The sequence below is a fragment of the Papio anubis genome, chromosome 19 (genome assembly GCF_008728515.1).
Source record: "Papio anubis isolate 15944 chromosome 19, Panubis1.0, whole genome shotgun sequence".
In the NCBI taxonomy this organism is placed as follows: Eukaryota; Metazoa; Chordata; class Mammalia; order Primates; family Cercopithecidae; genus Papio; species Papio anubis.
The window spans coordinates 23854335-23871431 of NC_044994.1; the positions used below are offsets into that span (position 1 = coordinate 23854335).

At 36.3% G+C, this 17097-nt stretch overlaps 1 protein-coding gene across 8 annotated transcripts in view; it reads right to left on the bottom strand.

Moving 5' to 3' along the window:
- The window catches only part of TRAPPC8 (trafficking protein particle complex 8), a 112220-nt gene that overhangs the window by 15934 nt on the left and 79189 nt on the right, over positions 1–17097 (bottom strand). For 7 of the 8 annotated variants that reach the window (XM_021930013.2, XM_009192570.4, XM_003914279.5 and 4 more), the window contains 7 exons: positions 11637–12079; positions 9309–9456; positions 7798–7894; positions 6555–6623; positions 6406–6464; positions 3548–3721; positions 711–812 (listed from right to left, as the gene is read on the bottom strand). In XM_021930013.2, the coding sequence (XP_021785705.2) occupies positions 711–812; positions 3548–3721; positions 6406–6464; positions 6555–6623; positions 7798–7894; positions 9309–9456; positions 11637–12079 (1092 nt within the window). Of the gene's footprint in view, positions 1–710; positions 813–3547; positions 3722–6405; positions 6487–6554; positions 6624–7797; positions 7895–9308; positions 9457–11636; positions 12080–17097 lie in introns of those variants that run through there. The other variant, XM_031658753.1, reaches the window with a different exon arrangement.

Consider the following 17097-nt stretch of genomic DNA (forward strand, 5'->3'; position numbering starts at 1 on the left):
AACTCCAGGGGCCACCTTTTACATATTACAGTATATCCTTGGAGCTCTGCAATGATATCCTGTTATAACAAATAAGAAAATAAAGAGATACAGTTTCTCTACTCTTAAGCAAATCAGTTCTTTTCATATCTATGAATTCCGGATTCAATATGGAATGTATCTGAGGAAACCCCAAAAATCATAGCTGCATCTTAATACTATGATAAAGGTGCTGATGAATTTTAAAATCAATTTATGTTCACTTTTAATCATTCTTCTGTCACCAACACCCAATCCAAATACCAATATAAAAACCTGAACATGGTGGTGCATGGTAGCTCACGCCTATAATCCCAGCATTTTGGGAGGCCAACACAGGAGGATCGCTTGAGCCCAGGAGTTCGAGACCAGCCTGGGCAACATGGTGAAACTCCATTTCTACAAAAAAAATACAAAAATTAGCCAGGTATGGTGGCACACACCTGTAGTCTCAGCTACTCAAGAGGCTGAGGCCAGAGGATCACCTGAGCCTGGGGAGGTCAAGGCTGCAGTGAGCCATGATTGTGCCACTGCACACCAGCCTGGGTGACCAAGTGAGATCTGGTCTCAAAAAAAAAAAAAAAAAACCTGAAAAAACCAGACCCCTTCAAAAACACAAAAGCCAACCAACCAACCAACCAACCAAACCCCACAAGTTCACCAGAAAACGGCAAAGCAAACTATGTTATCACCTGTTTCTGAGGATATGAAAAGGCTTCTTTTCCTATAGTGCGAAGAATAACATGATGTTGACCTTCCAAAATAAGCTGTTTACTGTCTTCCACAACGTATGCCTAAAAAATGCAAAGCACAAAAATGTTACCTGCTTGACAGTAACCTCTAAAGTAACCAACCCAATATTTGATGGAAAGTGGAAATATTATGGCCAATATCTATCAATTATTGACACTCCTGGCAATGTCACCATTTCTATTTTTAGTTATTCATTCAATCAATAAAGTATCCAAAAAAACAAATCTTTTTTGCCTCAATATAACACAGTTGGCCTGGATATTTGAGAGAGATACGTCGCAAAATCCTTTCCAACATTCTTTAGAATCCTTAAGAAACTACTTTAAAAGAACCATGCCATAACACAAGCTTTTTAATTTACTGAACTACCAATATACAGCCAAAAGGCTTATTCTTACAGTCTAGCTTCTGAAATGTCCTAGGGTTTATCACATAGCTGAGCAAAATCAGTGAGTACAATCATAAATCCTTTAACTGGAAATGTTATGTTCGTAAATATAAATATATACGCTTTAAAAAAGGCTTTTTTCTTCCAATATAGTGAACTGACTTTATATTAAAATACTTGTTTCAGTTTATAACTCTTCTCTCTCTTGAATTGCTTCGGCGCTGGGGAAAATATAATCTATAAATGGCTTTGATTTACTGTCATTATCACATTATGCAAACACAAAGGCTTAATTCTTTCGACTAGCCCAATATTTTTACTAGGTTCAAAAAACATAAAATTAGTCAAAATGCTATCAAAGTTTCTTATCGTTTACTTTCAATTTCTGTACTTATAATGGACTAGTGAGTTTGCCATCCACAGAACAAACTTTGAGTAGTGCTGCAGTAAGGCATAGGATGGCTCAGGATCTGCTCAGTATCTATATTTGCAAAACCCAGAAAGGCAGGAGAAGTTAAACACCTGATAGGGTAATCTTTACTCAAAAAAGGGTAAGAGTTGACAGATAAGGTTCTGAGACTTGTCAGATGTCTTTTCTGATGATGTTATGGCATTGAGTGACAGTCACCCATAGCCATAGCTAATTCTATAATGCATCCTCCTGCTTGCACAAAACCTTAGATTTTTAAAACTAACCTTTATTTTTGATTAAAATTGTTTAGGAGTTGTATTATGTCCCTTTTTCAACTATTTTTTTCACAAAAATGTTTGAGCTATTGGTTTTCTCCTGAATCATATTTTATTCAAGAGTCCTATGCTTCCTGTGCATCTTACGACTTGAATGACTTTTCAAATTTTCTTTAATCTAATGAATCATTTTTGCATTATCTAGAACTCTAACTAAAACAAACAAAAATCTGCCAGTCACTTTCTCCATTGAGTAAATTATAAACTTATCAAGGTACTAGCCACTACCAAACTTAATAACCCATTATTTAATCTATTCAAACTTCCATTTCCCAGCCAAGGAGCATCACAATCTTAGATAACTTTCTTCTTTATGTGATTAGTGATACTAGCAGTGGGCTTTAGGTTCAGGGCCATTTCTTAAAAGATAACACTTTTCCCCTCATCAAAGAATACCATGCACTTAACAATGAGTACAGAATATATTATACAAAACCTTGTCCCAGAAATATTATGGATTGCTACATGGCATAAACCTGTTGAATGAAGAAGTAAACCAAAGAGCTTTATACACTTATATGATTCTAAAGTTCAGAAGAATTTGATTTCGCCAATAATGTATAACTGATCTTTTTAACATAAAACTTCTTCTATAATCAACAAAAGTATCAATTTATTTAGATTTCATTTGAAACATGCAAAGTCAGCTTGGTTTCAAAAAAAAAGTTTATTTAAAAACATGGTTTAGTTAAAAAAAAAAAGAACACTTTATAAAAACTTCTGAGTCAATTTAAAATACATGTATTGATTACCTAGTATGAACATGTCTTTATGCTGGCTCTTGTATCAAACAACAAAAAATCAAAACCTTGTCACAAAGTTCCAGTGATTATTCTTGGACAAGATCCTTCATTTCACTGCAGAATCATTTTTAAAAATAAGCAGTACATGCATATGATACAAAAGGGTGTAATGTAAGAAATAAGACTCCTCTGCAGTATAGTTTAGTTAACCTTAGGGAATACTAATGTCTAAATAATCTCATTCGGGTCTGCCTTGTGTGAAGTTTATTTGAATCTGATTTTTTTTAATAGGGTAAAATAGTATATTTAAATAATCTGGAAAAAACTGAACACAGACCAATTAGATAATTATTTAAGAATTATTAATTTGGTTGGGAAAGATAATACTGTGCAGTTACATTAAACAAAAAAGTCTTCATCTGTGAAAAATACATACAGAAGCATTTACAGATGAAATATGTCATTTTAAAAATACTACAGCAAAAAAATTAACAATTTAATAAAAGGGAAGGTAAATGGATTATATGAAATAAGAATAACAAAAAATTAATGGTTTTTGGAGCCAATGTAGTGGATTTCCAGAGATTCTTGGTGCTATTTTTCCCTCTGTAGAATGGAAATGCCCTGAACAGTTTAATACCATCTGCTTTCAAAGCTTATCATGTCTACAATATTCTCGGTAACACACAGAAATAACAGTAACACAGAAGAATGTTATCTAATTTGAATGAATTCTTTTTTGAGGCCAAAAAAAAAAACCTCATGTAACGGTTAGTTTCAATATTGAAACTAGAAAAGATACGCATAAAAAATATAAACAGTAATATACATTTTTTCTTCAGCTTAAGACTCAAGTATCTACAAGTGAGGCTTGCTGAAATAATTTAGTAGCACATACCTTCCATAATATGACAATATTCAAATCCACCTCACTGCATTTTTGAATCAATCTCACAGCATCCTCTGTTGACTGTTTTTCTGTATGCACAGGCAAGTGAGCTTGTGGTTTTTTCAATTCAGAAGATAAACTTCGATAAAAGAAGTCTGCACACGGGCTTGCTGAACTTATTATCTGTTAAAAGAAAACCACTTGTCTTCATAAATGCTTTTAATTATGTTCTATCAAATTTTATTTTGTATAACTCATAGCTTTAATTAGATATATCCTGTCAAAATTTATATTTCTATAGCTTATATATACCCCAAATACTTATTCAATAATTCTTGTCAATGTAGTTGAATACAGGGAGGCCACTTGAACATTCAAAAGATTTGGTACAAATTACCCTAAATTTTTTTTTTTTTTTTGATACAGGGTCTTACTCTGTCATCCAGGCTGGAGTGCAGTGGTGTGATCTCAGCTCACTGCAACCTCCACCTCCCGGGCCCAAGCAATGTTCCCACCTCAGCCTCCCGAGTAGCTAGGTTACAGGTGCACACCACCACACCCGCCTAATTTTTGTAAAGACAATGTTTTGCCAGTTTTGCCATTTTACTCAGGGTGGTCTTGAACTACTGAGCTCAAGCATTCCCCTGCCTCGGCCTCCCAAATGCTGGGACTGCAGGCGTGAGAGAGACACTGCGCCCAGCTGCAAGTTACCCTGAATCTTAAAGCCATCACCCAAAATAATTAAGCTAAACTCCCGTAACATTAGCTTTGACCTTCCAACTATCTAGGGAGAATGAATGGGTATCACCAAGAAAACGAAATGTTGAAAATCCATATTTTAAAATGACATAAATATTTCTCATTTAAATCCTAGGCAATACACAATGAAGCAGAATGTGAATAGAATTATTGGCATTAACTTGACTTTTATGCTTGAGCAATGAAAGCATGAAATAAGAATTTTAAATGGACTCAATTACAGGATTTCCTTTAATTAATGAATATTGTGCCACATAATAACATCTTTATATTTATGGTTTCCTGTACTACAGGCTCTGTATATATTATGTAGATGTTAAACTTCAAGTTATTAAATAAGTATTAAATATTAATAATTATGTACGTTTTTCTCCTTACAAGTGAACTTATAAAACACTGTCCCCATAGTTTTCTCACTAATCTGTAGTGCTTGGCAAGTTCTATTTATTCAACCAGATTCATCAAAATGAAAATGTGTTTGTTTCTGCCTTTGCCAGTGCTCTTACACTAAATTATTTAACAACAAATACAATAAAAATTACAATACAAGAGTCCTGCTGATGTTTCTGGAATTTTAGAAGTTTTTAAAGAAATTTAAAAAAAAAATAACTATCCTGAAAATTAATTCAACCATTCAGGAAACATAGTATCTCTGAAAGTAACGCATGTTTTGAAATTACTGAGCTTTTGAAACTTGGAGATATTTCTAAATAGCTGTTTCCTCAAATGGTAAAAAGATAGTAATGATGAGTCAGATGAAAGCAAATGATAAAAGTACAAAAATATAAGGATGTTTAGAATTATCAAGGAGACGAACATAAAGAAGAAATCATCCCACTAAGAGCACACAATTATATGAACTTTTACACCCTAGATTCAGCATTTTTCAAAGCAGGCCACTACTTCAAATTATCTTCAGGGATAGCTTAAAATGCATACTCCCAAAGTCCACCCAAGATATAATCAACCAGAGCTTTAGAGGTAGGGAGGCAAAGCCTGTATTTTTACAAAATCTAGGTCCAATTATGGTCTGCAGGCTAACAACGTCAACCTCACCCAGTAGCTTATAACAACTGAGAACCTCAGGTTCTACCCAAGTCCTATGGAATCAGAATGTGCATATTAACAACATTTCTGATAACTTATACGTACACGTTTTAAAACTTTGAATACCACTGTTCTAGGAGGCTCTTTTTCTTTTTTCTTTTTCTTTTTTTTTTAAAGAAACAGGGTCTTGCCTTGGTCTCTGATACCCAGTCTGGTCTTGAACTCCTGGCCTCAAGCAATTCTCCTGCCTCAGCCTCCCAAGGTGCTGAAATTACAGGCATGAGTCACCACACCTGGCCCTCTACGTAACTGTTATACATAATTAGGATGGAATATCACTGACCTAGACAGTAATAGCTTTATAATCACAATAGAGCCTTATGTATCTACCTTATTATCTGGGTCTCAGAATATATGATATGATATGCCAAAATTTAGAGGGTTATCATCTATATGTTCCATTGTAACCAATTTCCCTAATAGAAAAGCTCCCTCATGTAATTTTGCTTTCTTAAAAAAAATCCCAAGAACTATACTTATTTCATATGATATTCTCAAAAGAAAGTTAATTTTAAATAACTACTTAAAATGGTGTAGTCCATAAACATTTTTGGTCTGTTTTGGGGATTGAAGGCAGGTTGCAAAACTCAATAAAGTTGAGATGTTTATCCTCCAAAGAAGTCTGGGGAGGCTGGGTGCAGTGACTCACACCTGTAATCCTAGCACTTTGGGAGGTTGAGGCAGGCAGATCGCTTGAGCTCAGGAGCTGGAGACAAGCCTGAGCAACATAGTGAGACCCCGGTCTCTATAAAAAATTTTAAAAAACTAGCCAGGTGAGACGGCTGATGCCTGTAGTCTCAGCTACTCGGGAGGCTGAGGTGGGAGGTCAAGGCTGCAGTGAGCTGTCATCGTGCCACTGTACTCCGGGGCGACAGAGCAAGACCTTGTCTCCAAAAAAAAAAAAAAAGAATTTGGGAACTACTGCGGTAAGTCTTGCCAAAACAGGCAGCCATGCCATAACTATGACTTAACATCAAACACTACTATGCATACTTGCATACCTGTTCATTTCCAAAGATGATATCTGCAAAGGTATATTTTTCAGAGGACTGTGTGGCCGCTAAAAAACAGGGGAAAACAAACTAATCATATCATTGGCATAAAATATAAAATGACCATTCAGTAAAGTGTAAAAGTAAAGCGAATTTACCTTCTTTTTTCTCACATCTGATTGCCTTAAAGCAAAACTTTCCCTTCTCCCTACTGGCAAGTTTGGCATCTAGGAAGAAAAAGGGAAATCTCAAAGATGTTTCTCAGTTCATCACATGATAAAACCCAATTCATTATTTAGACTTCCGTGGTCAAATGGAAAATAATTCCTAATTATAAATAATGTTTAATGAAGAACATCTTTGTTTTTATCTCAATGAAGTGATGTCTTAAAAAGGATAAATTTCAATTTTCTCAAAATACATATCCATGTGTGCGCATATATATAGATATGTATTCATATGTGCAACATTTCAGATAAACAGAAAGTTTGAAAGATCAGAACACGGGGACTGGAAAGCCCATAATCCTGCCACTCTATCATTTCTTAATTTCCTTTCAGTATGTTTCATATGCATGATTTATACCAATATTACTATATGAACACACTCTACAATATGTTTTCCCACAATTGCAGGCACTTCTAAAATGGTACTTCAAGTATATTTCTGGTACACATTCTTTCGTTTGAATGTTATATAAACATGACAATTCACAGAACAGCCAGTCAGTACGTAGGTAAGGCTATTCACAGATAAACCCACCAGTGGTAAAGGAAACAAAAAGAAAATTCCATATTCTAGTCTATATATTTTTGTACCAGTGGTTTGTATTTTTTTTTTTTTTGAGACAGAGTCTTACTCTGTTGCCCAGGCTGCAGTGCAGTGGCATGATCTCAGCTCACTGCACCCTCTGCCTCCCAGGTTCAAGCAATTTTCCTGCCTTAGCCTCCCGAGTAGCTGGGATTACAGGCACCTGCCACCACACCCAGCTGATTTTTGTAGTTTTAGTAGAGACAGGGTTTCGCCATGTTGGCCAGGCTGGTTTCAAACTGCTGACCACAAGTGATCCGCCCGCCTCGGTCTCCCAAAGAGCAGGAATTATAGGCATGAGCCACCACGCCCAACCCTGGTTGAATTTTTGACAGTAATCATGTACCCAAGCACTGATTTTACAATAAAAACCAAAAAGAAGAAAATACAAGAGATGTGGAAGGGAATAAAAAAAATGGGAAAGACTGGATCAAGATAGGTAATTTGATTTATAGTTAGGTAAACTAATGAAATCACAATTTAATGCTTAAAAAAGTTAATCCTAATAATCTTAAGACATTCTGGTACTATTCTGGAAAACCAAGTAATGAAATTTCAAAATTTATTATGTAGCAGGAAAAATGTACAAACCTTTGTTTTCAGAAAGATTTACAGATTTCTGTAACTTCCAGTGTTTGCTACTACTTGATACTTGCACTATATGGAATTCCTTAACACCTGCTTCACTCTGTCAAAAAAAAAGATAGGAGAGTCATTCAGGATTTAGAAGCACTAACTAAATCAGAATGTTCCGATGAGAACAAATTTCAGACACTGCTACCAAAGTCAATCTCAACTAAGATGCAATTACAACATACATTTCAAAAAACTTATTTAAATCCCTTTCTAAACATTTTCAGAAACATCAACATTTTTTCCAAGAAGTATTTTCGACTATAATACATACTCATTGGTACATTTTAAAATACTGAAAGCCATTGAGTTATTAAAGTCTATCACAATGAGCTATTGGTAGTATTTAAAAGATCAAAAATTGTCAATTTTTAATCAAAATTATGGCATTTTCTCTTTATTTCTCTACTCTTTCTGAGATATCTCATTCTTATTAGGCAAAAAACAAGCAACAAAAAACTAACACAACAGAATCCTAATATATGGTCAGCACACATGAAATTATTTAAGTAGCATGTATTTTTTTAATTCTCCTGAATAAAAGCTAATCTGAAATTATTAAAATATTCTCATTCTTACTATAAAAATATTGATTTTCGGGGGGAGATCACCAAAGTACAGCACATTAACCCTAAATATCCTAGAAAGCAGACACGTTACAAATTTATGAAGTTAGAAATAAAGAACATTACAGAATTAACATTTCAAATAAGTACCTGAACTGAATCAATCTAATGCTAAGGTCCTATTTCAAACATGAGAGATCACGCTCTCATCTTCAAGAAAATTCATTTTTACAGCCTGGCCAACATGGTGAAACCCTGTCTCTACTAAAAATACAAAACAATGAGCCAGGCATGGTGGCACGTGCCTATAATCCCAGCTACTTGGGAAGGCTGAGGCACGAGAATCACTTGAACCCAGGAGGCGGAGGTTGCAGTGAGCAACCTGGGTGACAGTGAGAACCTGTCTCGAAAGAAAAAAATATATATATATATTCATTTTTATAGAGTGCCTAAACAGGAATGGCAATATTTCAGAAATTTACTATATAAAGGAAATGGTACTGTTAGAAATGTGCAAGTGAAGATTACCAAGTTAATCTGAATGCGATATATTAACAGAACCTCACAATTTAATAACACCAATGGATCTCAATGGTGAGACCTAGAAAGCATTTTATGAGATCCTTCAGAATGAATTACTAGCATATGTAACTATATAGCATATCAGTGTGTACCATATTAATATCAGATCTTTTTATTTGAAGAGAGGCTAAGGGATAAAATTACAAATCTAATGAAGAATTAAGATGAATTCGTACTATTCTATAGAACATTCCTAAAATCCCTAGCTTATGCTGTCTTGTAAAGCTGGGGGGGGGGGGGCGTGCGGGGGACCCACTACTAAAAACAAGAGAAACACTTCAAATATAATTAAAAACAAAATTCAGTTTTAAACCAACTTACAGTATTGGTATTTTCCACATCCACAAAGACTAGCATATTGCCTCCTCTGCCTTCTTCATTTTCAAGAGAATTACTTCTGCAGACAGTGGCCCGTACATTTAAAGACCGACTGGTACAAATAATCGCAGTGTGTCTTAATATTCTGTGCCTGAAACAAAACAAAACAAAACAAACAAAAAAACACACATTTAATCTAAGAGTCTCTATGTTATAATTAATTCCAAATAAAGATTTTAAAAACAGATCACTCTCAGGACGAGTTATACTCTAAAAATCCATAGAATACATTAAGTAAAATTACATAGCCTAACTTCAGTTCAATTCTTTCTATCCAATTTGGAAGGAAACTGTTAGTCTCCCTGTCTAAGTTTTTGCCTTGCTTGGCCAGGAATGGTGGCTCACGCCTGTAATCCCAGCACTTTGGGAGGCCGAGACGGGCAGATCACGAGGTCAGGAGATCGAGACCATCCTGACTAAAACAGTGAAACCCCATCTCTACTAAAACTACAAAAAAATTAGCTGGGCATGGTGGCGGGCACCTGTAGTCCCAGCTACTCGGGAGGCTGAGGCAGGAGAATGGCGTGAACCCGGAAAGTGGAGCTTGCAGTGAGCCTTAAGACCATGCCACGCACTTCAGAAGCCTGGCAAGGAGCAAGACTGGCCTCAAAACAAACAAACAAACAAACAAAAACAAAAAAAAACAGTTTTTGCCCTGCTTATCAAATTCACCTACAAACAACATAAAAATAATCTCATATGGTAATGTTCTGATTGTGCTTTTTTGGGGGATGGAGTCTTACTTGTCACCCAGGTGGGAGTAGAGTAGGGTTATCTCAGCTCACTGGGCGACCTCTGCCTCCCAGTTCAAGCCGCATTCTCCTGCCTCCCAGCCTACTGAGTAGCTGGGATTATAAGCGCACCACCACACCCGATAATTTTTGTATTTTGAGTAGAGATGGGTTTCGCCATATTGGTCAGGCTGGTCTCAAACTCTGACCTTATGATCTGCCCACTTCAGCTTCCCAAAGTGTTGATTATAGGTGCGGTTTCAATGTGCCCAGCCTTGTTTCTAATAGTGGTTCTGAAGTTACTGAATGACTACCAAATAAATTAATTTTAACCTGGTATTCAAAACTCTCACCATATAAGCTTTTACATTTCAAAGGCTTTTCCTCTTCTTTGTAAAAATTTTACACTGTGGCTGAACTAACTACATTCAGTTTATGTTCTCAACCGGTAAATCTTACAAATTAAATATATACAGCCGCCTCCTGAATAATACTCTACTATCTTGCATACTCCTCCCTTGATATTCAAACGCTTAAATTTTGAGATCTGAGCCTTGCTCTGTCGCTTCTGCTGAGAACAACTGTATAAACATGGCTCTGTAGCCTTGACTTCCTGCCTGCATCTCCTGGCTCAGCCTCCCAAGTTATTCTAGTTAATTTTGTAAAAATGACAATGGAGGTATCAAAAGAAAATACTCTGTTGAACAAAATATAGGTCATAGATCCCGGATGAGCCAGCTAGCTTTGATTTCCTCAGTGACCATCTATTGTAACACCATAATCATCTCTTCTGTAAATATGTACTGTTTTTCATACAATCTTGCGCGGCAAGGGGCAACACCAGGGAAAAGGTAAAACAAAACGATTTTCTTTTTTTCTTTTTGAGACAGAGTCTTGTTTGTCACTTCAGGCTAGAGTGCAGTGGCCTCTGGATCTCAGCTCACTGCAAGCCCGGGCCTCCGGTTTAATGCCATTCTCCTGCCTCAGCCTCCCAGTAGCTTTGGGACTACAGGCGCTCCGCCACTTGCCCGGCTAGTTTTTGTATTTTTTAGTAGAGATGGGTTTCACCCAGGCTAGCCAGATGGTCTCATCTCTGACTCGTGATCCTACTGCCTCGCCTCCCAAAGTGCTGGGATTATAGGCTTGAGCCACCGCGCCCGGCAACAATTTTCTTAAAAATGTATGCCTGAGATGACTAGGCAGGTTGTCTTCATATACAAATGATGCCCTATTTTAATACATGGTACCTGTTAATTTCATTACTATGTGATATAGCTCTGTCCGTAGTACTTAATCGTACAAACAATTGAGAAGCTGATAGAGAGAAGCAACTCAAAAAATGTGTGCAGTTAAATTTTATTTTTCCATTTTTGGGTATCTGGAACTTATAGTTCTATTTGAGACAATTTCATATATAAATATCTTGCATAATCTGGAAGGGAGTAATTTCTTTATGTTAGTAAATATCAAAATGTTTATCTGAATATGCACATATACATTAAACAAAGATGTTAAATTTTACAAGTTTTATAATACTAACCGTATTTTTGGCTGCCTTTTGACACTTTCATAGTAAAACAAAAAGTTAATTTCATGGACACCTTCTTCATCAGGCCCACGTAACCACATCGGCAGCTGCACTGAGGCTCCAGGTAGAAGAACAGTGTCAGGAAGGGGAACAGGAATCACCTCTGGTTGACTTCCTGTGCCAATGCCAAAGTCTACAGAAGAAGCTGATGATATGAGTGCTGTACACACAGAGGTAGCATCTGTCACAACAGTCTTGTAAGCACTACAATTCTCAGAAGCTGAGGGACTCAGTGGTGTTAGAACAGCAGTATTACCACCGAAAGTAAAGAACTCTGGACGTTTAGAAACAACCTTCAATCCAGTAAGTGGACATTTGCTGACATTGACAAATTCTACATATGCTTTTCGGATTTCTCCACAGAGGAGCCCTGTAGGAAAATGTATAAAGAACACCTGCATTGGAGGGAAAAAATATTATTATTTGTCTGTTAAAAATTTTGAACCTCTAATGATGCTTTTTTTTTTTTTTAAACTAAAGGTTTACAAGTTATTTCATTAATTCTTTGGTATCTCCCTGAATATGTGGCAGTTAATGACTCCATTTTAGAAAATATGATGAGACAGAAGAATGTTACTCTGCCACTCAGTAGTGATTCTAGACTTAGGAATTAAAGGTATATTATCAGTACACAAGAGGGCTAACATGTGAAAACTTTCACAACTTGGTAGATTATGGACCAGAAAAGTTGAAAGTAATTTAACACGGCTTTATGAAGTAAATATCAGTTTTATAACCCTTGTAACTGTCAACTAAAGAAGCAGCTCAACTACTTATGTCTATATCATTAAGATGAAAAGATATGCCAGATTTACCATGGGTTTTAAAGTGAAAGAATGGGCAGATCTATGATTCCATATCCATAATTTTAAAATCCAAAAAACTCCAACCTCAGGCTTTTAGTAACTCATGTAGGGGCAAAACCTGACCTAATAGAGGCTTTTTATAGTCTTTCCCATTTAGTGTGATATTAATATAGTTCATTCAAGAAATATTACTGTGTTTGATTACTAGGTGCTGCCACAAAGCAATGGGGTTTACATAACTTCACACACATACATCTAAAAAAACATTTTTTAATTGATTTCCAACACACATGTGGCCTCAAGATTTCAGATGAGGGATTGTGGACTTGTGCTTAAAGAGACGAAAATTTGGGCTAATGAAATCATACAGTAAGTTATCTGTATTTAAAAGATCTTTTAAGTATACTGGCTGGGCACCATGGCTCATGCCTGTAACCCCAACACTTTGGGAGGCCAGAGTCGGTGGAACCCTTGAGCTCAGGAGTTCAAAATCAGTCTGGGCAACATAGTGAAACCCTGTTTCTACCAAAACTACAAAAAATGATCCGCACGCCTGTGGTTCCAGCTACTGGAGATGCTGTGGTGGGAGGACTGCTTGAGCCCAGGAAGTGGAAGTTGCAGTGAGCCAAGATCGTGCCACTGCCCTCCAGCCTGGGTGACAGAGTGAGACCCCATCTCAAAAAAAAAAAAAAAAAAAAAAAAAAAACTTTAAATGTCACAACTATACTAACAGGAAGCAGGAAGATAAAGGTAACAACATGAGTGAAACATTCTAATAGTTATGGCTGGCAGTCACTTCATGAAATTCCAGTGAAAATATGTTTTGAATCTAAATGTGAGTGGGACTTCATTATGGCCATATTCTTAAAAAGAAAAAAAAAATCAGATGAAATTTGGGGACATCAGAAGCTTTAAAAATAAATGAGAAAACAAGGGATTAATGTAGAAATTTCACATACAGATTTAATAGGATAAGAAAATAAGCTAGACATAGCATTATACTGAAGACACTGATTCTCTGTACTGATTAGTCAGTGTCAAATAAGCTTATAGTCAAGCTAAAACTTACGGAGGAATTATTACTTTTGAGTTATTACATCCAACGCAGCTGCATTAATAAAAAGTGAAATAGAGTATTTAGTGTGTAAAAACACACTAAAATACATACAGACACCTAGATACCATCAAGAAGGTTACAGCATTGGTAAAATGGTAATAGTGACAGAACACATAAAAGACCAGTGGTACCAACTATGTATAGGATCACATGTTCCTTCAGAACACAGGTTTACTAAATATACTATTTTGACTCTTTAAGAAGAACAAGGCCAGGCGCAGGGGCTCACACCTGTAATCCCAGCACTTTGGGAGGTGGGCAGATCACAAGGTCAGGAGTTTGAGACCAGCCTGACCAACATGGTGAAGCCCCATCTCTACTAAAAATACAAAAATTAGCCGGGCATGGTGGTGCGCGCCTATAATTCCAGCTACTCAGGAGGCTGAGGCAAGAGAATCGCTTGAACCTGGGAGGCAGAGGTTGCAGTGAGCCAAGATTGTGCCACTGCACTCCAGCCTGGGTGACAGAGCAAGACTCCGTCTCAAAAAAAAAAAAAAGAACAAGAACATTTAGCCTTTACTTCAAATGCTCAGTTGCTGAAAATCCTTTTAAATAGTTGATATTTGTGATAGCTTCAAATATAAATGGAAAACAAGACCAAGAACTCACTATCTCACTTCTAATTTATCCTAAAGATATATGTGTGTGAGTACAAAATGACATGCTTAGGATTGTTCATTGTGGCTTTATCTGTAACAGAAAATGACTAGATATAAATCAAATGGTCTAGCTGAATGATACATATATATATAAAACAGTACTTATGCAGTGAGAAATTAAAGGAGTTTGCGCTTTGCTTCTCTACATGTTAAAATTATTCCTAACAGAAACAACTGTATTTAAAAAAAAAAAAAAAAAGATTTAGGGGGAAAGATTTCTAATCCACATAGCTCATTGTTTGAGTTCAGTATGCTATACACATAGTAGTATGCAAATGACTCTTATTCTTATCTTCTCTCAATGAGCTACAGTAACTTTCATTCTCACCCGTTTGATAAATATATATTGTTAACAGATTATTTCATCAGACAGTATAGATGGGTAACTACTTCTACTATTCACAAACATCTCAAATTCCATAAAATATTTCTGACATATTAGGCACAGGAATATTCTACAAATTTTTTCACCAGTTTTGATGTCTTCCATTGTCCAAATACAATAAATGGCCTATTAGCTGACTTCCATCATAATCATACTACCTTGTTGAATTAACCAAATTCTCTATTCTCTTACTAGAAAATACTGAGTGATGTTTATGGAACTGAACATCAGTGGCTTTAGGCTTTCTATAGTGCCCATCATATTCTCCTTTCAAGAGTCACTATCTATTCCCAAACTTGTTTACATAAATTAAGTATTGTGTAAACTGCTTTCATCTGTAGCTGAAAGTATAGCTTTTATCTGTAGATAAAAATCTAGACATACACAGTATTTAGATTATTTGGCAAATTGTCCAGATTCTGACTCTGAAGAAACCAAAACTGGAAACTTAAGGTGCAACTTATGGATGTAGTTTAATGCATGAAACAAGATGAAACTCCTATCAGGAAACCCATACCAACACTCATAGAAAAGGTCTCTGCTCTAAATCCATCCCCCCAGAAATGGTGAATAAATGTACAACAGTATGTTTTAAATTAAGGTAAAATGTTTAGGGTATGGATCTACCAATTTTTTTGTTCTTCACTTTACAAGCTTCGTTTCATCAACCAAACACCATTTTTGTTATTATGTAGAATAAGAGGCCCTCTGCTCTAAAATACCCTCTTCAAGAACTGCCTCTATAACAAAATTTTTCTAAAATTGTGATATGCGAGAAGCAAAGTTAAATACAGACCTAGCAATATCAAAAACCAGATGAATGTAAATATAAAGACTGTTAAGTTTAACAGAGTTAAAAATCCAAGATATCATCTGGTTTAAGTTTCCTTCCTTTCTAACTGAAAAAACTTTCATTTAGAAAATGAAGGCCAGATAATTAGGGATGAGGCTTAAACAATGTAAAAGTAAACCTCTATTCACAGGAGGAATATGTTATTTGAGAAGCACTGCAATTAAAAACCATCTGTACATTTAACAATCTTAATAACTGAAGGATACTTAAATGATATGGCTTATTGAAAATCGTAGGTGCTGGGCATGGTTGCTCATGCCTATAACTGCAGCACTTTGGGAAGCAGAGGTGGGTGGATCGCTTGAGCTTAGGAGTTTGAGACCAGCCTGAGCAACATAGTGAAACCCGTCCCTACAAAAAACACAAAAAAATTAGCCAGGTGTGGTGGCATCCACCTGTAGTCCCAGCTATTCAGAAAGATCACTTGAGCCCAGCAAGCCAAGGCTGCAGTGATCAGAGATCATGCCACTGCACTTCAGCCTGGTTGACAGAGCAATTCTGTTTCCAAAAAAGGGGGGGGGGGGGGGGGGGGGGGGGGGGAGAAAAAAATCATAAGCTAGCAACTAGCAGAATCATTAAAAACAGTATATTTTGGTGTCTTACACTGATTTATTTTGACTACACAGATCAGAATCTTCCTATCTGAAAGTAAGCTCTAACAAATTTTTACATATATAATTCCAAACAAAACGTTCATTACTTAATGACTTTTTTTTTTTTTTTTGAGACAGAGTCTTGCTCTGTTGCCCAGGCTGGAGTGCAGTGGCAGGATCTCAGTTCACTGCAAGTTCTGCCTCCTGGGTTCACGCCATTCTCCTGCCTCGGCCTCCTGAGTAGCTGGGACTACAGGCTCCCGCCACCACGCCCAGCTAATTTTTTTTTTGTATTTTTAGTAGAGACGGAGTTTCACCGTGTTAGCCAGGATGGTCTTGATCTCCCGACCTCGTGATCCACCCACCTCAGCCTCCCAAAGTGCTCAGATTACAGGCATGGGCCACCACGCCCGGCCTGGTTCATGATTTTTAAACAATAATGGTGAATAGCCCTAAAATAACATTTGGATCTTAACTCATTTCAATTCATCATCAGTTTTTTAACTCCTAGGCTTTACCAATGCAATTCTAATCAAAATTATTGTGGAAACTTGAAAAGCTTGGACAAAAATGGCACAAGTATAAGAAAAATGAAAAAAAATTAAAGATTATAAAAGGGACTTGGCTTGCCAGATTTAAAAAAAATGATAAAACAACAGTATAGTACTGACACAGAAAGAAATAAGGAAATATTATCAAACAGAGTAGACTGCATCCAAAAGAGAACCTGGTATGGATACTTTCAGAATATAATAGAAAGATGGCACAATGAGTTGTCCACATTCTATTAATGGTACTGGAACTAAAAAACAAAGTTCGAGCCTTATCTCTTGACAACCAGAAACTGGCACTTGGGTCAGTCTATAAGTTTTTTTTTTATTGCCCTACAAAATTCTTTACATGCATCATAATTAAGCAAGGGTTAAATGTGGACAGAATACAGGTAGTTCAGCAATACTCACCTCTCAGCACACACCACCCATCACCATTTTCTTGAGTA